Raw genomic sequence first — 22759 nt, 5'->3', positions numbered from 1 at the left:
TAGAGGCCAGGCAATGTTTGGTAAACGGTTTGATTTTGTAATAGATTGAGAGTGATAGGTCTTGATTGCCTTGTATTGATGTACAGACGATGGACGCCTAAATTGTGTTGTATGATTGACAAAATGCTTAGCTAAATATAGTTGCCACTTTTTCTCCATGCGTAAAGTAGTGACGTCTCAAAATAGCAAGTTAAATGTATTTCTTTAGTTCGTTTATCTGGTGTCAATACCCGATAGGATAGATAGTACAAATCATATCCATATTCCGTGCTGCACGTGAATGCATGTAAGAAATTAATAGTGGCTAAGATGCAAGCTAAACAAATTGACCATAAATACTTATAAGTATTGTAACATCCTCAAGTCCGGTTTTCTTTTTTAAAAATAAGCTCACACTCATTTAACGGTTCAATTGTACACGAGGTAATAGATATCACGATTCTTCTCATGAAATAGTTCCTATTAGGCTAGTCACAGGGCAAAAGGGTGACCAATTTGGTTGTAGTAATATATATATATCTAAGTTACAAGAGCTTTAACAAATCGTCTAACGCAAGGAGGGTGAGGCTTTTTATTCAGAGAATATCCAGAAGGCTTCAGTATTCAACTGGTTCTTATGGATTGTGTTACGAGCCTTAAGGACTCAAGACCAAAATCACCTTTTACCCAAATTAACTTGCACAACAAGTCTTTAATTGAAAGTAAAATTGATTGGTACATAACAACAACTGCACATACAATAATTATAATCACAAAATCACAATTGTAACTAATCAGTACTTAACCAGCAGTCTTCTTCTTGGTGAACATAGAGTTCTTGCAATGTTCAGGACGGCTGAAAATCAGCGAAGTCCATTGTACACTTGCATTTATCCTTGCGTATAAAATCCTCGCACAGAAATGGTACTGCTTTCTCCAAACACTTACCTCCTTGCGCAGTTCGCCAAACACTAAACTCCTTGCGCAGTTCTCCAAACACTTAACTCCAAAAAATGGTGTTTCCTTTACCAATCACTCTCTTTCTCCAGGACACAGGCTTCTTTCTGCACTGCTCCATTTTATTGACAGATGTGCTGTTTTAAAAACAGACTCCAGTAAGTCGACAGAAGAACTTTAATCCTTTGATGAGAGGAGGAGCACATTCGTGTACTCAAAATCGCCTTCGTTGCTGTATTAAAATAGCATATTATTGGCTATGTAAGCTGGTTCAAATGTACCTCTTTTTGAAGCACAACGATTACCAACACATAGAAAGTTTTGAAACTCTCATGATATTCTGCAAAGAGCAAACTAAAGCTTCCTCCTTTTTATACTCCTAAAAAACCCATGATCTATTAATAGGCCATTTTGTCACATTCACTCCCTGGGGGATTTCTAAAATGATGTCATAATATCCATTTTACAATCTAAGGGATTTTCCCAATACAGAGAATGTTCAGAAATAGAGGGGATTTTCCAAGATTATTAATAACTCTGAATGAGTTTGTTTACTGTAACCAAAGGAGTTTCAAACAATCAAATTAAATTTCTCAGGGCACATCACAATCGGACAAGGCTTTCATGAAATGGTGACAGGAGAAAGTTGCACGGAAGTGGTGATCATCAGAAGAAACCTACAAGAAATAAAGACAGAAGTTGTTCAAAGATAGCGAGACTGACAACGACTCTAAATCTTCACCTGCAATAATACTACTGGAATAATTATTTTGAACTTTATTCACGTCAATGACACTAAAAACCATGTAATGTTCGTGACGTAAATAAAAGAAAATATTAGTGCAGTAGTCACGTGTTATATCATTGCAGTTGAAGATATTTAGTCTTTTCAGTATCTTGATATTTGGAAGACTCCGTCTTCTTCCCCTGTCTAGTATACCTTTCAACCATCGCCATTTCTTGGACACCATACCCCCAACCAAATACTTCTGGATATTCTCTAGACCACAAGCTTCAACCTCTTTGCGTTAGACGATTTCTTATAAATAAATAAAAATAAAAATTGTTACCAAATATTCAAGAAAATGATGATCATTTGTGTTTCACTGCCTGAAATAAATTATTACTCATATAATGGCGTTGCTTGCAAGCTCCACCTAATTAGGGAAAAAAGGTCGTATGTTTAATGTTTCACCCTTTTAAAAAATTAAGTGTTAATTAGGTATCTGAAGTATTCACATATGACATAACCTTGAGCCAAAACTCGGCGATGCATTAAAAGCCATAACCTTCGTGGCACATACAGGGTGTTTCAGTAAAACATAGCGAACTTTGCAAAACGAAATATCGATCAAATTGGAGGGTAATGCTTTGAGTAGTCTTGTATATAATTATCTTTGTGATGTGTGATTTCAAATTTGATCTCGAATTTGATTATGGAAATAAAGATACAATTCAATATTGTTTTTACAGCTTATGGGAAAGACCGTTTTTAAACCTCAAGTTGCTGGGAAAGCAGTTTTTTAGAAAAGTAGTTATCATTGGCAAAATTTTGGTGATTTTTTGGTATTTGGTGATTAGATGTGCAGTTTGGACTGTAACTTTCATCAACCGTGTAATGGTAGCATCAGGGAAAAGTAGACTACCCGATGGATTGAGTCGCCAAAAATAGTGTCTGGGTACGTTCGGTGGCAAAATGGATTATTTATGCCGGGGCTCATCTGATTTGATGCTCAACAGCAGGTAATAGATGAGAACCCCATTCATAACTATCATAAGAGTGGGTAGTTAAAAGGGCACTTAACTCCAAAATATCCTACGTAATAGAAAAGCACGGAAGATGCATAAAGGGTCTATACCTAAAAGCCCTACTAACCAAATATATATATCGATTTCAATGACATGCAACCAATCACTGTACAATTAACGTAGACGCAATCATTTATGCGGGAAGTATAAAACGTTGCCGCCACTTTTCTGAGATATTGATACAGTACCAAAGATACAGCTTTTCCGAAAGCAGCCTTGAACCCTGAACCCTGGGTTGTTACAATGAATTCAAAGTAATTATATCATGAAAAGACCCACCGAGAGGAAAACGATACTTATTCAGAGCCAATCTGCATTCTGTTTCTTGCAAAAGCCGACGATCAGACAGAAATTCTAAAAGGAGCATGACCAGATATCAGCATTAATTCTACGGTAAGCTTAAAACGCATTGAAAACACCAAAATGCAGTCACAAAATTTAGTGTTTTCTTGAAATATCACCAAAATATCAAATTTTGGAAAAAAACTCCCCAAAATTTAAAACAAACATGAATCTTCCAAAATAAATGCATATTCGCACTCGGTGGCCCCGTTATTACCTGGCGCTGTGATTTGGGATTCCTCGTCGCTTCCCCTCTCCAGTTACCTGTACGTTTGCCCCTACCCCAACCCTTAAGACCGCCCTTATATCTTACGTGTAGCCAACACGTTTTGTATTTGCCACCACTCTACACTGTAAAATCATAGGAAAACGCTTGCGTTTCAAGCAGTGACCTTGACGAGAATTTCTCGAAATGTTACCAAACCTTCCGCCAGTTTTCACCGACAATAGCATACTAGTAGTGTTATTGTTCAATAATGTTTTAACAGCGTTATAAAATATTAGCAGCGCAATGGTTTATAAATTCTGTACAACCACGAATTGCCTGGTACACTCTTAAAACGATCTCTCATTTTTTAAACTTGTCAAATTTGACAAGGGAATCTTTTTATGACATGTCGAGGTCATTTACCGAGGTCATTCACCCAACTCAATTGAATCCAACATATATGGAAAAAAACTTTTTTGCAGTCGGTCTCGCTTGGGTACACGGATATATTATCAAGTTTGAGAAGTTTATCTTCCCATAACAAACAGAAAAGGTTCCGGGTGACCACCCGATGACCATTTGGTGATCATCAGAAACCTTTCGGGTACTTTCTCCAGAGTTATCCGAAAGTGCCTGTATTTCTGCATTCCCCAACAGGTCAACAGGAAGTCTCCAAAGAGGTCACCAGGTATATCGTCACCAAAAGTTATCCGCTGGGTCCCCGAAAAGTTATCGGGTAGTTATCCGCTAGTTTCCCAAAAAAGTCATCGGCTAGTTACCCGCTAGTTTCCCAAAAAAAGTCATCGGGTAGTCATCCGGTACCTATTGCCTGAAAGGTATCCGCTATGGTTTACCAAAAAAGTTATCGGGTAGTCACCCACTATCTATCTAATTTGCATGTGAAATTTGCCGGTGTCTACCCGGTGACTATCGGGAAGTTATCCGCTAAGGTCTCATTTTTCGATATGTGTTCTTCAGAGGGGATATAACAAAATCTAGTCAAAAGGAAATGGACAATCTTGATAATGAGTTGGAGATAGTTACGGAAACTGTTCATTTTGATAAGATTGTCGGTTCAAAGTGATATTATAACTAATCAATATGAACAGCATATCTCATCGCATTACGGAATCAAAAATAAATGAGTAGGGATTCTATTTAAAAACAAATAGAACGTAACTCCTCATTTTAAACACGGGCCGTGTCGAGAATGTACCGAACATAATCTTGGTCCTAGTGCTCCTTCGTTATTACTAGTATAAGAACGGTCTTAAACGATATGCTTAAAACTCGGCCAATACGGTATATTTACCATAAACACGCTTATTGAACAGTTGAATAGCTCAATGTCAATACCCTAGTGTAGCGTGATGTATGTTTCTAATTGTGGTGTGATAACACGTTAATGTCTTTGTGATGTTAATGCAACAGTGTATCTTTCATGACTATCAAATCTGGTGTGTTTTAATGTTTATTGGGAAATGTAATTTGATACGATTTTATCGTAAACATAATATTGGGGAGAAGAACAAAATATGACATAAGTTAGTTAAACATTTTGATTATTCGTAGAAATTCGTACACGGTGTACACCTATGGTACCGGAAATACATAGGTTCTTTCTTGATACATTTGGCATTTTGTTCTGTTGCCTCACGATTAAATTGTTGTAAATCAAGAGCTGCCCTGTGTAAAATAGTGGTTGTTCCTTGGTGGTAAGAAATATATAGTGCATTAAACAGTGTAATTCGGTTATATTTATAAATGCGCTTTTATAAATACGCACGTGACTACCTCCGCGCTGCCATAATAGCTTGTAGACCGTAAGTCTCGAAGTGACCTTCTACATAGCGAATGGTCTTCCTATACATTTGAATGCAAAGGCGGAACATCATCAGACTGCTGTGCAGCAAAATTGTCTATTTTGTACAACTTTGTGGTTATACTGTAAACGTTTCCGTCGTTTAATATTTTTCCGTCGTCATGGTCGGCAAATAATTATCACTTTTTGATAACATATTACAAATTCGGAATTGCAAAATGTGTAATAATTTTGCAATTCAATTAATACTTAAATTTGATGATATTTATCTACAGAGTTCCTATAATTAGTGGTCAATGCATGAGGATTTGGTCACTCTTGCTGGTCTTGGTATGTCGTACCCATGGGTCACGTGCGTATTTATAAAAGCGCATTTATAAATAATACCGAAGTACACAGTTTTAAGGGGACACTTCGTGACCCACAGCCTCATCCCCAACTTACTCCATAATTTTGTGCAAAACCTTTCTTGAGAGAAACGTGTATGTTCTATCTGTCGACAGGTAGGAATTGCAAAACAGACCTCTCGAAAACTCGCAAATTCATTGTCCGAAGCAACTGAAATGTTGAAAATAGCATTTTTTTAACTTTAAAAAGATGATGCTATAAATTTACAAGTTTCGTACATGAAATGTATAACGTTAAATATCTGTTAAACCATTAAATCAAATATTCAAATTAATTATTAGCAAGAGTATTCATCCATAGAAAGATATTTGTATATGGACTATTTATCAGTATTAAATGATAGCATGACTCAATATGATTGTACATGTAATAAATATGACTATAAGGTAAAGTTACGCAAGTAACATCTGCTCCTCCAATATTAGATTTTGCATCGTTCCTTGCATTTTTAAACATAATTTCTTTTAATTTTTACCTTTTCATTGTCTCCCTACAAGTGCACAAAATAATGGAGTCATCCACATTGCTGCTATTATTTACCATAGATTTAGCTTGCACATATAATTTTGTCAATAAGCAAGCTGTTTCGAGCCCTCGGGTTATGGTGCTGTAGAGAGATAGAAAGCAGAGGGATTGAGTTTACGTACGTGTGTTACAACAGTGCCATCCGTGACACACACGCCAAACATCGACAGTCAGCGTCCAACCTTACTTGGAGTAGGACCTATTTGACTATACAGCGCGGCAGCAGCCAACTTGATCGACAGACACACATTATTGTATTGCCCGTTTTACCTACTACCTATATACTAGACGGTACAAACCATCTGAAAATTACTAGCGGTGCTTTTATCATATAAAATATCTTCCGCAGCTAGCACAATTTATTCGCGGGTTATTTTGTCCCCGCTTCTTTCATCGTCTGCTGTTAAAACCCTATAGGAGTGTGTTAAAACATCCAGTGGAGCGTGAGTGTATGGTGTTGGAAATATTTGCACATAGATTGAACCGATCAGCAAATTTATCAGCTTGACGACTTTTCCTTTTCACAAATGGAACGATCACAATGGATTATGAATTATGATTTAATTAATAACCCAAGGGACTTATCTTCGGAATACACTACCAGAAAATATCCTCTATAAAAGCTACATTTGTAACACATAATTTTCAATTTTCTATCACCTTTTTAGGAAACTTTAAAACAACACGTGCGTGCTCGGTTTTTTTCATCTCACTTCCGTTCTCTCTGCAGCTGGGATATTGTCTTTAAGAAGAGCGGAAAAAAGGATTTACTTCTAAGTAGACTTAAGTGAATATCACTTGGGGCACATAAGGTATCGAGTGTGGAAAGTCTAAGAAAACTACACGGTCCAGAGAAAGCTCTGTTGATGATACAAACATCCTCTAATGCGGTATAAAATCCCTGGGATTTCTCTACTACTGGATATATATACTTCAATGTGTGCTTCAAATATTGAAACAAACATAGTGTGTTTTCTCTTCTGATCATCCAACTGATCACTCATCTGGATATATGATACATCATCGCCTGGCTCATATCAAGATTGGGAAAATATCATCAAGCTGAGCATACACAATAGATATTGGAATCATCTATATACAAATATCTATAAATTGTTAAGTTATCAATTTGGATACATTACTTGTTCTGCAATCAAGGAGTGATTGTATACATTAACTGGTAATATTTTCTACCTCCGTTTTTTGTATACATTTTGGGATATTTTGTGTGTCGTCCTTCACCTTGGTCAGACATCAAGATGCAGTTTAGAACTCTTAGCTCTCTTCAGTTAGTGCCTGCAGGAATGACTACATATCTTCCCATACTTCTTACCATATTATTACAACTACTTCACTCCTGTTCTGGTAAGTTTTTAAAATCGTCAAAATATATATCGAATATGAATCGTTCGATTGATTGATTGGAGCGAGTATGTTTTTGGGGAAATCCTGATATATATACACACCCCTACATGTACTTCGAAACATGTACTTCCTGGAAATATGTCCAAAGAATCGCCTTATGTATATTCACAAGTTAATCAATTATAAGTACGTGTATAATACGATACACTATTATATACTTTGTAATGTATTACATTATAGTATACTTTTGCATACATTTGCACACTTTTGAATATTAAACCAATGTGTTTTAATTGATTTGGTAGTCATTGTTCAGAACTTCAAGAAAGGTATATGTCTAAGTATAACCACAATGAAAGTGTTACACAGTCAATGAAAAAATATTTAATTATGTATAATGCTGAACTCCGTTTGAACCTACTAGCATCAGCATAAATTATACATTCTCTGGAAATTTAGTTGCTAGGTATATCAACTTTGCTACTCAATACATCAAATTTACCTTATACGAATTACAAATCAAGAGAAAATCTGTCAGATTCAAAACAAACCAAAATATTTTACTTCTAATAGAAACATAATAATTAATATGTTGCTGTAAAAAACAGTATTTTACTAGTAGGAGAAAGAAATCCTGATATAAATACACAAAGGCGTACATGTACTTCAAACGCGTTAATATAATTCAAATACATAAATATCCTGGAAATATGTCCAAAGAATCGCCTTAATATGTATTCACAAGTTAATCAATTACAAGTACGTGTATAATACGATACACTATACTTTGTAATGTATTACATTATAGTATACTTTTGCATACATTTGCACACTTTTGCATATTAAACCAATGTGCGTTAATTAATTTGGTAGTCATTGTTCAGAACTTCAAGAAAGGTATATGTCTAAGTAAAACCACAATGAAAGTGTTACACAGTAAATGAAAAAAAATTTAATTATGTATAATGCTGAACTCCGTTTGAACCTACTAGCATCAGCATAAATTATACATTCTCTGGAAATTTAGTTGCTAGGTATATCAACTTTGCTACTCAATACATCAAATTTACCTTATACGAATCACAAATCAAGAGAAAATCTGTCAGATTCAAAACAAACCAAAATATTTTACTTCTAATAGAAACATAATAATTAATATGTTGTGTAAAAAACAGTATTTTACTAGTAGGAGAAAGAAATCCTGATATATATACACAAAGGCGTACATGTACTTCAAACGCGTTAATATAATTCAAATACATAAATATCCTGGAAATATGTCCAAAGAATCGCCTTATGTATTCACAAGTTAATCAATTACAAGTACGTGTATAATACGATACACTATACTTTGTAATGTAGTACATTATACTATACTTTTGCATACATTTGCACACTTTTGAATATTAAACCAATGTGTATTAATTGATTTGGTAGTCATTGTTCAGAACTTCAAGAAAGGTATATGTCTAAAGTCTAACCATAACGAAAGTGTTACACTGACAATGAAATAATTTTGACACGACTTATGTAGATGTTGAACCCCGGTTTGAACCTACACCATCAGCATAAATTATACGTTGTCTTGAAATTGAGTTGCTAGGTATATCAACTTTGCTACCCAATACATCAAATTTACTACGTAATATTCTATTTTCCTTCCTGCCCGGCCTCAAGTTCCTGCCATTTCAATGTTGCTACTACACTACAAATTGAGGCGCCTGTGTTTAGTACACCAGCAAAGGCAAACAGTTGCCTCTCCAGGCAACCGTAAGTTGAAACACATCGGACAAGGTATGCTCTATGCCCGTATCGATATTGAATATTTAGTTTCCGTTTTACCCCGCGTTGACGGTAGCCTCTCCATCCAGTGCCCTCTAGAAACTGTGTCTTTCAAAATTATACTCGGCCAATTTTTTTTCGGTCGAAAATCCTTAAACAACCTTAGCTAGGACAGACGCCCTGTTGGTACACACACACAGGGCATCAGATATGGTATGTAAGGAAAGACACTCTACAAATTTAATATGTTTATTTGGACTACTTGGATTACCATATTTCGGAAATGTAGGTTTGGTTGAGATAGAATTGGTTGGTGGTATATAGCTTTTACGTTATAAAATTGCATTGATTTAAACATTATCATGGATCTATATTCAAACGCACGAGTTGCCAGTAGTGCAGCGGAATAATAATCTATGGTTGTAGCGAAGGCTGGTACATTAGTTAGCCTAGTAGCACCATTTGATACTTGTTGTAACAAATATGCATATCCAAGGCACATCCCTACAGATGATGAAGTATAATGTATCAGTTTTGATTAACCACGAGGATATTAAAATATTCTTCCCCCTTATAACACAAACTGTTTGTAGCAATCTGATTTAATGACACTTAATAAATGTAACTTTAAATTTAGCACACAGTTGTACAGTTTTGGAGCGATTCGAACACAGAGAAAACGTGCATCTTATTTTTAACATGCGAAACATAAATTCATAACACATAAACAGTGCTACAAAATTACATTGCAGTAATTAAATGTGCCTGTCAAATTGTGTTAGTGCATGCGATTGTCAAACTATTGTTTATTAAAAAGTCTTTTTTTTTCTATTGCCATGATTACATTATTATTAATAACATTTTCTAGTCTACAATTCGATATATGTTTGTTACACTACTTTCGTTTCAATTTCAACAAAAGAAACTATATTACAAATAAATAATATAAAAGAACACTCACGTTTTTTATCCATGAATTTCTGAGAACCATTTCCCGCCTTGCAGACGCTTTTACAACACGTGGTGTATTCAAATGTTCAATTTATACTCCAGTCGCTAGAGTCATTGTTTTGTTCACAATTTCCAAATTGTCAGTATCTTTCATCCAAAAGTAGCAAAAACGGTGCAGAACATTTATGATTGTTCATCAATAGCGACCGACTGAAGTATAAATTTAGTGAAATTGTATGCAAATTAATAGTTTATGTCTAAAATGTATGGAATGTGGCACACCTGTGTGGCAGATGGTGATGCAACGTCAGACAATGTGAGTGAATATCGCACGTGTAGGCACCGAATGCTTTGTAAATTAATATTGATATCATATCGACTCGTTTTTATTCAGTGTTTTAACGCTTTGCAGTAAAATGCGTACGAAAGGTTTACATTAATAAAGAATTGGTGTCTACTATTCGCAATTTTCATTATATTCATTATCCAAAAAATACTGACGAAGGAGAAATGCACCATCAACAATAATTGAATTAAATAAAAACAAGTTTCAGTTGTACCTGACATAAATCGTTTTAATTTATGTGGATTGTTATTTTTGAAACACTCTGTTAACGTTAGGATGTAATAAAGAACTTGAATTACAATATTCTCTTTAAAGTGTGTTTGAAATATTCACACTAGATAATATTATAGTATTATGAAGATCATTTAATTTAGTTTTTAGTGAATTACTATTTCCATTTTGTTCCGCAAAACAGACCTTTAACCTTCGTTTCCTGGCCTGGCCAGGATATTATACCGTAAAATTCCGTCTACAAGCACATATGCCTCTAAACGAGGTTTTTTTAACACAAGAGACTAGAGGCAGACACTCTCAACAAAAACGTTATTTGGAGTTTGAACAACTATATTACTGATAAAAGCGGCTGTACAAACATGTATATTTGTAAGACCAATCTATTGCAATGTTTTTGAGAAGGGTATTGGCCTTTCATATCTTTCGTTAAAAAAAACCTCGTTTAGAGGCATATATGCTTCTAGACGGAATTCTACGGTATGTATTGTTCAATTATATAGTCTACGATTTGCAATAATAATAATTATTTTATCAACCAATAAATGAAAGTGTTAAGAGTAATGCCAATTCCAACACTCATGCAAATAATAATTATTACTCTTTCAGCATCAATTATACATTCATATGTAAATTGCCATTGAGCAATTGAAAATGCTGATACACTTTCCCTTAATGAGAATAGTCATGCCTTAATAATTAACTCAAGGGTCATTAAACTGCGACAACGTAAATCCATTGTTCGAGACATTGAGCAAATGAATTGTTCCACTTCTATCATTAATGCAACTAATGTTGATATTATGCTGCTACCGCTGGTTTTTTGCAATCTGTTACTTTAGCGTCCAATGAGTTGTTTGTTGATGTTTGTGCGCTATACAAGGGCTGTTTTTGGTATATCAATAGACTTATTTTGCTCAAAAATTACAATTGTTAATCTGTTTACCTGTCTTTTTTTCCTATTTTTTTTTTTTTTCATACATTGCCTGCTTTAATTAAGTGGAGCTTACTAATATAAAATCACATCTTTTCAAGGTCATTGCGAGCCAAACAGATAATTCAATACAATCATTAGGTACCTTAGAAGACAAGCTACTGATATGATATTTAAGAACATTGTTAATAGGATATTGACATTAAGATTTTGTCATCCAAACTCACACTTAACACTATAGGGTTTGACAGACTGTGAAATTAAACTCTATATTGAAACGTTTTTTACGACATGCCTTAAATATTTGAAGAAATATGAAAAACAAAACAAATCTTAATAATTACTGAAGAATGAATTCTGAAGATGGGTGTGAAAATGCATTAACGACGCTTGATTCTGTAATGTTTTGGGATTTTGAAAATTTGATGAACATTTTGAGGTTGTTGTCAGTGATACGGTTAGAATGTACTAAAGTAGGGATAATACGCGTTTCCAATTTGGTTCAATTTGGTTCAATGTCCTGAAACATCTTTTAGCCTAGAAATATTTGCTTTATAACTGTACCGATACCTTATTTAAATCAAAGGGTCTGTGTTATTTTCCTTCTTAACTCTCTGAGCACTACTGCCTTTCTAACAACAACTATGATTGGTTGATGACGTGAGATATTCAGTTGAATAACCAATAAGAATACTGTTATGAAAATATTTCACCCCATTCATTTTAAATGATGGCATTATTCTCACAAGATCACTGATTGGTTCAATAAATGAAACAACATCCATTCTGACCAATCGGCAGGTAGTTCTCATGGGGTTATAAGGTATTTCGACGTTAAGGAGGGTGTTTATCAATATCAATGCAGGTGTAATAAAAAGCTTCTGAATTGCATAAGACCTTTGGGCAAAGTCCATATATCGGGTAATTCCAGCAGATATGCGGTAATGCGTTATCAAGAGACTATTAATGGATTTATTCAATAAATCACAGAAATCTCAGAGATTCTCATCTGATGACGGAGTATCCACAGGTAAAGCTTACGGATAGAATAAAGGATGGTAATTTACACATATTTAATTCCCTTTCCATCCCGCTTCATCGATTTACTTACAATACTCCCTAGGGAGTCAAATCTCAAATTGAAATATTATTTTGCTTATGAAACCGACTTGAAACGAATTTCTTTATGATGCAAATTAAGATTATAAAAAAGATATTTGTTTTGATTAAAAAATAAAATGAGTTTCTTTAAATAAACGCAGGTTCATTTTGCTTAAGTTAAATAAAATCAATTTCCGTATAAGGATAAGGTCGATGTACGAACAGAAACCTGACTCATATTATCTGATATACAGGTTGGGTAAGGTAAAAGATGGCATTTCTCCTCTCGTCGTTATTTATGCGTTATCCACCGTTACATTAGACAGGTCGACCACTCGCCATTAGACCTTACGGTAGCGGAAAAATCAATTGTCGGCTTCTGAAACTGTAAAGGCCTCTGGTCATTCTTGCACCTCCAATATATAGTATGACTGGGGACTAGGTGATGAAAGTCGCTACAAAATGGACGGGCGATATACTTAATAATGAACTATGCACAGAACTGAGTAATGATAACAAATGATTTGAGCTGAGCCGTCTTTACAAAACGTGTGATAGTATTTATGCACATGTGTCTGAGTGACTAAATATATCTTCTTTTCATTTCATGTATGCTCTGTACCCTTTAGCTAAATGTGAATTTATTATTATAGTTTATTTGTCTTTTCAATTTTTAATACTGTTAGTCATAAGGCCTGGTCGTTAAATTAAGTCGGACGGCTGTGCCATGGTTCTATTATTATAACAACATTGATTAAAGCAAAGAGAGAAACACATGACATATAGTATTCTGTGCAAACAATGTGCTTTTATTTATACCAGTACTTTTTTGCACATTGTTCTGGTTATACTGCAATTACTTCGCGTACACCTCGAAAGGTATTTGGTATGGTCTATGTTCACTACAGTTCGAAATCTGACGATCATAATATATTTATTATTTATATTTTTTATTATTATTTATATTTATTTCAAAAGCAACTAAAATAAGCATTTATTATTGGTCAAGTAAAAATCGTCTCCAATATTATACCAGATTATTTATTAATCTACATGTATCTTACATTGAGGTCTACAATTAAAACAAATTATTCATTTGAATTCAAATAATGTTCATAAGTAAATAAACAGTGGTTTGAAATTCGACTGTGTTTGAGATCTTATAATAATACTACGATGAGACAGGGCTTGATTATAGCAGGTCGCATTATTAATAACCCAATGCAAGAGGGAGTTGTCGACGATTAAACGCAATCTAATCTACAATGTAGTTTTCCCACACGCAGAAACACCATTGTGTATTATTCTTCAATTTGTCAAATGACGTAAAAAATTGTACAATAAATAAGCACACGCGTCGTATTATCATCCCACACACCCCACAAATACCCCACAAATACCCCCACACACCCATATAAATATACTCATGCACTTATTATATACATTTATAGTATTATAAAAATTATAATCATAATGAAACCCGAATGAAACGTACATTCCCCCATGTGCTGCTACTAAGGCATGAGCCATTTAAAAAACTGACAGTAGTAGACAAGAGCTCTTAGCTCGATAATCAATAAATAAACAAATAAAAACACTTCAGTCCTAACATACAGGCTTGAGCAGCCACTCTTTACCAATGATGACGAACTGTCTAGAGGAGTGTACAAAATCAAAGCAATGTGGCGGAAAATCAACATAACCATGCAAGAATTGATGGTAAGAATGCTTATCATTGACTACATCCATACCTGTCAACAACATTACAAATCAGCTAGTATAGCTACGAAGATTTCCAACTAATAATAAGGGTCAGGGTACTGTCCGTGCCATTTATATATATCAAATATATAGAGAAAATAAACATTGAACTCGAGTGGTAGTTTAATAATTATTACGAGACTGACATTGCAGAGTGACACGCATGGTCATCTACGGTTTATGATCTTTATGGAATATCGATTTTTGCTTTTTAACTTGATTTATTTTCCAGATGGCATGTTAGATTGGCTCTATAATACTGGTACTCAACACTGCAAGTTTGACATCAGTTAAATTTTATACTAACATTCTTGACGTGCTTGATATACGTGCATATATTACAAATTACATAAGAATAACCATGATACCATATACCTTGTACATCAGCATTCAATAAGCATAAATACAGATCTATATTTTTGTTATTAAGATGGTTATGTCTGGCAAGATAATCCAGGACGTAGTCAAGCGGACTTGTCCTGCTATTTGTAGGGAATTTAAAATCAATCTGACTTTATCTGGGTCAATTATAATACATGTGTATACCAGAAATGGAATGAGTTGTTTTTTAACTAGACTAGATTGCATGACCTTTGATAAATTGGATCATTAAAATAATCAGTTCTTCCTATTAAATTAATCGTGATTAAGTTGAATTAACCGCTTGGATTCCCACATGTACAAATAGGTTTTCATACAGTCGCAAATTTTCAGTTTGTTGCTTTAATAATATGTTAATAAACCAACATTTATGATGGAGAATTGTGGATGAAATAAAACCATAGAAATTATATACAACTGTAGGTGACACACGTGTTATAAAGACCAGCTGTAATGGCTTTATATTCAATGCAAACCCTGTTTTTGATAATTATATAGTACACTAGGATTTTGTTTTTAATAACAGAAATATAAATAGTTCACCATTTGTAATATTGCAGAAAATATATGACGTAACATGCAAAATGATACTCTCAAACTTTTCTCATTCAAATACTACATGAAAAATGAGTTAAAAGCATATCAAAGAAATCAGATACAGCAACTGAAGGGAAACAAAACTGGAAGCACTGAGCGAGGAAAACCCAGCCGGCATAAACAAAACGTAACAAAAACAAGGAAACCGACAAATTGTGACCCAAACAAAACTTATTACCACCCGAGCTACGTCAATATGCAAAACAATACAAAAAAAGATTCACAGCAAAACCATCATTAAGATAATCTGTCGCAAGTGTCCTTGAATTGGACTTTTTCCAGTTGAAATCTATACACTCCCTATGGAAGATATGATCTTAATTTTCCACACAGGGTATTCAAGGGCGTAAAATACGCCATTACGGTCGAAATCCAAACACCCTAAAGACATTTAACCTTAATCTCGCACACAATGGGAGTGTAGATATCGGCTACTAGTATTCTAGATTCAAATGGAGTCCCCCATTCAATTAAAGCATTTAAAATTCAAATACCCTGTGTGGACGATTAAGATCATGTCTTCCATAGGGAGTGTATAGATTTCAACTGGAAAGGTCCAATCCAAGGACACTTGCGACAGTTTTGCCTTCTCCTGATGAATAATATTTCAACTGAAAACTGAAATAAAATAAAAAACATCTGATTGCGCCAGGCATCCGCATGAAATTGGCTGTTTATATAAAATATAATAAAAGCCCATGTAATAACTATAAGATAAAATCATGAAATGCTGCTCTGTTCTGCTGCATCGTTTACTCACCGCACTATAAGCTTATAGAACTGTCACAACATTTAACAAATATGATTTGATTGATCTATTTTAATGATTTCAATTATTCTGCATTATTACTTTCTAAAACAGAAATGACTTTTGAATATGAATATAGCTTCAAGATAACCATCAGTTATTTCAGTAGGAATATATTTGTTTAGTTAATCCACCACACAGATGTATTTTAGCTGTCTCAGTTTGCAATTATAACTATAAGATTACATAATTAATTGAAAGTGTACCGTGTTGTTGACAGGTACCGCAACTTTTAAAATAGTTTCGAGAGATGATGAGGATTTTGCATTGTCGCAAAATATTCTATTTTCAAGAGATATGAGAGCAAACTTGTTCTTCAATGACCTTGAAAATAAACAATTTTAGCTGCCTCAGTTTGCAATTATAACTATAAGATTATATAATTAATTTTAAATGTACCGTGTTGTTGACAGGTACTGCAACTTTTAAAATAGTTTTTAAAAATAATCGTAGGAAATTTTTGTGGTTAGTTTTAAAAATGTAGCATATAATTTGAATTTTGCCGCGTTGTTCACATGGGTACTGCAGTTTTTTTAAATATTAAAAAATTGCAGTCAACTTTTGTAATTAGTTTTAAAAATAAAGCATATTGTCTATCCTGCAAATGTAACCAATATTGTTTATTTTCAAGGTCATTGAAGAACAAGTTTGCTCTCATATCTCGTGAAATAAATCCTGTCGAACACACGCAGAATAGAATATTTTGCGACAGTGCAAAATCCTTATCATACATGTCATATCTCGAAACATTTGATGATTGCAATATGATGTGATACCAATTGTATAAATCCAAACAAGTGTAGTATAACTTTAGTGGTATTTGAGATGATCTATATGCTTTGAAAACTATGTAAGTTTCTTGCAAGACAAATTCTGATGCGTGCAGAGATGTTATATACCAATCTGGGGTCACATGGGGCTTCATTTATCCCGTATGGCAAATATGTCTTCAATTTCCTGATGAGTCAATGTTGCAACTGATTTGAATTGTTGCCATGTCTTCACGTATCAAACTAGCTGGTAATGAGGTAAAGTTGTAATCAGGAAGTACGTTGTCATAACTCTGTTTTAAGTTATCGCTTATGTTGCATATGGCATAATATTTCATTAATTCTATCTTCGTACACGGCTTTACATGTTTGTGTAGGCCTACTCGTATTATATACAGACTCATTAACGCTTCGTTTTGGAGAAACAGTCATTTATTTCAGTGGCTTGATGACATTAAATATGAAACTTACCCCAACAGATATATATTGTGATATAATGTTAAGATTAATGCGAGTCTTAGCAAGAAGTTAAATATTACAGATAAACTACTTTGTTATTCTAATAAACTCCCGGAAGAATCATCTGCCCTGTTCAACCTCATTATCCTATTCAGTGCGATCACCAGACGCTTTCTACATCTGATACAAATGACGCGTATGGGTTGAATGGCATTTTTGTTGAATTAAACATGTGATCTTGAGTAAGTATTCCTTTTCGATTAAAATAGTATGCGTATAACTACGTTCCGTAGCATTTCAACAGCCAATTTTGGTAATGCAATCTTCATATTATGCGCTTCTTAAGTTGATTTACATATTGCCAATATAACGCCAGCAGCTGTGTCCCTTGCACGTTTCCTTACAGCGGTTGAGCTACTTTGACACGGACTTTTTGCTTCGGTCTCATTCTTAACTCAGAAACACAGCTCAAATTATGTGAACTCTCGAACTCAACAATGGAAGGGATTATGTCCAAATGTATATGCATTATACACAAACATCCAAAGAGAGTAAAAATATAATGCCAATTTATCGTAAAAACTCAATTTCAATTTCTATTCTTATTCTCCTCAAATCTTCGTGTTCTTTGCATCGTCCTTCTCTCTTCTAAATTCTTCATTTAGCTCATTTTTCCTGTGTTTGTTTCTTTGAATCTCATTTTCCTTGTCTTTTTTATCCCCTTCTTTTTATTCATTATCTTTTTCATCATCATCATAAAGTAAAGTAAGGTTTTATTTCAAACTCTATAATGGTGACCCGCTATATAAACATCCATTCCCAGCATACCCCACCCACGTAGGCAATGAGGATAAAGTGCCTTGCCCAAGGACACAACACACTGACACAAGTAGGGTTCGAACTCGCAACCTATGGATTATGATTCGAACGCATCCACTTCACTTTTGTTTCTTTGATTTTCTTTCTTTCTTTCTTTTTCTTTCTTTCTTTCTTTCTTTCTTTCTTTCTTTCTTTCTTTTTCTTTCTTTCTTTCTTCTTTCTTTCTTTCTTTCTTTCTTTCTTTCTTTCTTTCTTTCTTTCTTTCTTTCTTTCTTTCTTTCTTTCTTTCTTTCTTTCTTCCTTCCTTTCTTTCTTTCTTTCTTTCTTTCTTTCTTTCTTTCTTTCTTTCTTTCCCTTCTTTCTTTTATATCTTTCTTTCTTTCAGTCTCTCCTTCTTTTCCTTTTATTCTATGTTCTTCTGCTTAAATTTTACATTATCTCATTTCCGTAACATCTGTCAAGGGAAGCCCCAAAGCTTCATCTAGGCTATATAATAAAATATATAGCATATGTTCTTATATAACTCATGCATCATCATCATTGTCTTATTCAGCAACTGATTTGTATAATGTTGGAAATCCTACAGCACGTTATTAGTAAGTAGATACATGATAAAATATCAGGTAACCTAGCATGTTTAAAAAGGTGATAGCATGTGCACAATGATGAAAGGTAAATTAATTGCAAAAACAGAAACATTTAATACTGTATCTGCCTTTCCTTTCCACATAGTTATGTGATTAATGGACTGTCACAAGATTGTTATTTTGATATTGGTCATAATTTAAATGAATATTTTATACAGCAGAAACCTGGCTAGATAATAATAATAATGATGATAATAATAATAATAACAACAACAACAATAATAATAATAATGATAATAATAACACTAACACTAATAATAATAATAATAATACTAATAATAATAACACTAATAATAATAATAATAATAATAATAATAATAATAGTAATAATAATAATAATAATAAGGGGGAGGATAACACCAATAAATATTGCAAACCATGGGTACATTTGTGCTTAGCTGACGCCAGACAGGATCGATGATACATAAATTACAGAATAATTGGTTATCTGTCGCTAATATGTCGTCAGTTAGTATCAAGTATAGTTTCATTTTTTCTTCTTGTTATTTCTTCTATTACTGTAGCCAGATTTCCTCAGGATTCTCTCGGCGATTGTAATTTCGTCTTTCCTATGGGACCCGAAGCTTGTACAATTGTGAATTACAACAAATGACAATGCAAAAGCTTAACCAATTAGGGGTTTGCTCAAATTGTCCAATATTAATTCCAAACGTTGTGTGATTATGGTAGTTTAATAATATTTAAGTCTTTGTACGTAAATGTCGACTTCACGTAGGCCAGAGATATATTTGACTTCTTTTGCGTCATTTATGTCTGTATTTCGATGCGCCTGTGCCTGTTTGAATGTGTACATAATTGTTTTCAGTGGAGAAGCCGGGTCTGGAAAACGCACGTTAGTATTGGTCTTGTCTAATTGCATGCGTGCATACAATCACACTCATCCACGTACTCCACCTGCACACCCCACACCTACACACACCCTACAAACCCACCCCACCACCCCCTGCGCACCTACTCTTTTTACACACCCACTCCAGCCTTACATCCCAACGTGAGCGCTGTGGTGACAAATACTTTCTTTACATGGTAGTTCATCATTTAAATGTAAAAGAAATCAATAACTACCATTCAACTTATTATTTATATCATCCTTTATATTACATGTAATATTTCAGTCTACATTTTAATTATACATCATGAAAGAAGGCAGCTAGCCTGACTCCCGAAAAAAGTGCAATATATATTTAATGAGTACTCTATATGTAATAAATCCGTAACTTCGATGAATTAATTGAGCATCTTCGTGCTTCGGATATCTCTCTTAGTAAGCTATAGATGACATTTTGACAGACTGACTACATGTAGCTTCCTAGTATAGAAGTACGCCTGTCCCGTTACTACCGGCAGTATATTACAGCATTTTCATACAACATGAAGAAAAAAAATAATCGTACATGTGTGTCGACATATTGACATATTGATCACAATACATTAACTGTGATTGGTACGGTAAAATACGAGTTTGCAGCGATGACATTATTAAGTAGATTTTTTTGAATGTGAACATAATATTGACCCATTATGCAATTGATGCTGAGTACTAATGGATGGCGATCATTAAAAATGTCAGCAAACTGATGTTATGATGAGCATGCTTTCAACGACTTTATTGTTTCAGAATATTAATTAATTACTTGTAATTAATTAGTTATAGATGTAAAATGGTTTTACATGAAGTGATGGAGAAATAGGTTGGAAATGTAAAAGAATATAGAACTAAAGCATGCAGTGTTTTACTTTAATGGTTTTATACATAAAAGATACAAAAGTGTGATACATGCACAGGGTTATTGTCATTAATTTAGTAAATCATACCTTAGCAAGAAGTGAAAATAAAACGAATTTCACACAAAGTATAGTGTCAAAATGATAATGCTGTCAACTGAAGTTTCTGATTGTTAATGTTCAAGTAAGTCTTACATAGTATACGTGATGCATCGGTGTCAAAGGCCATCCAATTTGTCATATTTTTCATCAAAATTATCCATAATGTATTGCATTTGACAAAATGGTTTCTACTAAATATCAATCAAAATCGTTTTTATCATTCATTTTAAGATTATGTTAGACTCCTTGCAGCATTCCAAAGCATAGCAATGCCTTCATTATTGTAAATGCACTTTGACAGACTGTGTAATTGTTGTCATGACAACTAAATAAGGGGCGTATTCTTAATCTCAAAAGATGTATGCATCCGCAGTTATCGCTGACATCGGGCCCCAGTTGGTATGCGGTAATTAGGGGGGTCGTGCCGTTAGAATTCGCACCGACTCATTAATAATGTCCAATTAGCTCACTTTCAAGCGCTTAAATTAAGTCTTAAATGTGTCAAAAGTGGCAGACGATCGGCGAAGTGTCGACTAATTTTTTGGCGGGAACAAGACCAGGGCTGACAACGGAATGTCATTAGTGTATAATTTTCTGTGACGGGGTGAATTGTTGTGTGTATATGATGCAGTTGGGTGGGCTTGTTAACGAGCATGCATATTAAAACCGAGGCGAAATATTTAGCCAAACTTATTGGAGGAATGAAAATGATATAACAAGCATTGGCCTATCGTATATGAAAATTAAAGAAATTCGAGATATTTTCAGCAAATTTGTATCCTAATATGCATACTCTGTAAATCAAGTGTTAATATATAAACATCATTAGATCATACCAACACTTTGTTCAAAGACTTAATACCTCTTTAGCATATTATTCCTTTAAATATTTTAACACCAGTTTTAACAAAGACATGTTACACTTTTATACTTTTTCACACTATTTTAATGTATTAAAATGCTAATAATTTAACACCTCCGTTAAAATATGCCCATCTATAGATGGGTGTACGGAAAAAGGGTACAGGGAGTATGGCGTGTGTAGCGCGTGCAAAACCAGGAGTTGAGTGTTTACAAACACAGGAATTCGAGGAGGTTAGACCCAAAAGCAGTAATTCGAGAAGCTTCTCAAAGTGGAGAACCCTATAGGGGGTTAGGACGTCTTTTTCTGGCATTTTGCCTTCAATTCGAGGAGATCCATAATTGTATTTGTGCTAAGTTCTCCTCACACACCTCCTCACATTCCTGTGAAAACTCCTCGTTTTGTATGTAAAGTGTGCACAGTTTAACACACTTCACACACTATGCTTTTCTGTCTCCTCGTTTAGACTGCGCTACGAGTATGGGTGTGCGTAGGAGTAGTTTTGTGCACCCCCTGCAATAACGTGATTCATACCCAGACCCAGGGCCGCCACTAAAAACAGTTTTTTTCACATTCAACTCCTCTACCTACGCTCCCCCATAGATATACACACAAGAATGACAAAACAGAAATTAAATCACATCGCTGGCATACACGAAGCCGACATTTACATACAAAAACTTCAATCAATCTTCAAGTATAAAGGTTACCATTTGTTTAATTGTCTACAATTTCCAACTTTTCACTTGTTTATTTTCATTACTTTTACTACCATTGATTTCTTTTATTTTGTTGACTGTACTCCAATTATTACTAAAACAAACATACGAGCCATACTACAATGACCTGTTCCCACAATTTGACTATTATATATTTCATTTCATCTGCCTCGTTTTCCTGATCACTATTCTAATATCAAGCAGAGAACGGGTTACGTAAGCTTACTGCATCAAGACATTTACATGTACCAATACTTTGTAGAAAGAGATAGATAGATGATGGGTCTTCTCGTACTAAGTGCACCCATGAAGCTGTACGTCAAACCTG

The 22759-nt window shown here is 34.2% G+C and overlaps 1 protein-coding gene across 1 annotated transcript in view; it reads left to right on the top strand.

The window, feature by feature from the left end:
- Positions 1-6231: 6231 nt before the first annotated feature.
- The window catches only part of LOC140161082 (carbonic anhydrase-related protein 10-like), a 293957-nt gene continuing 277429 nt past the window's right edge, over positions 6232-22759 (top strand). The window contains 1 exon segment of the mRNA XM_072184469.1: positions 6232-7415. Within this exon segment, the coding sequence (XP_072040570.1) occupies positions 7310-7415 (106 nt within the window). The 5' untranslated portion in view covers positions 6232-7309.

The sequence above is a fragment of the Amphiura filiformis genome, chromosome 9 (genome assembly GCF_039555335.1).
Source record: "Amphiura filiformis chromosome 9, Afil_fr2py, whole genome shotgun sequence".
Lineage (NCBI taxonomy): Eukaryota > Metazoa > Echinodermata > Ophiuroidea > Amphilepidida > Amphiuridae > Amphiura > Amphiura filiformis.
The sequence above is the reverse complement of the archived record's forward strand: the minus strand, read 5'-3'. Positions and strand labels throughout refer to the sequence as shown.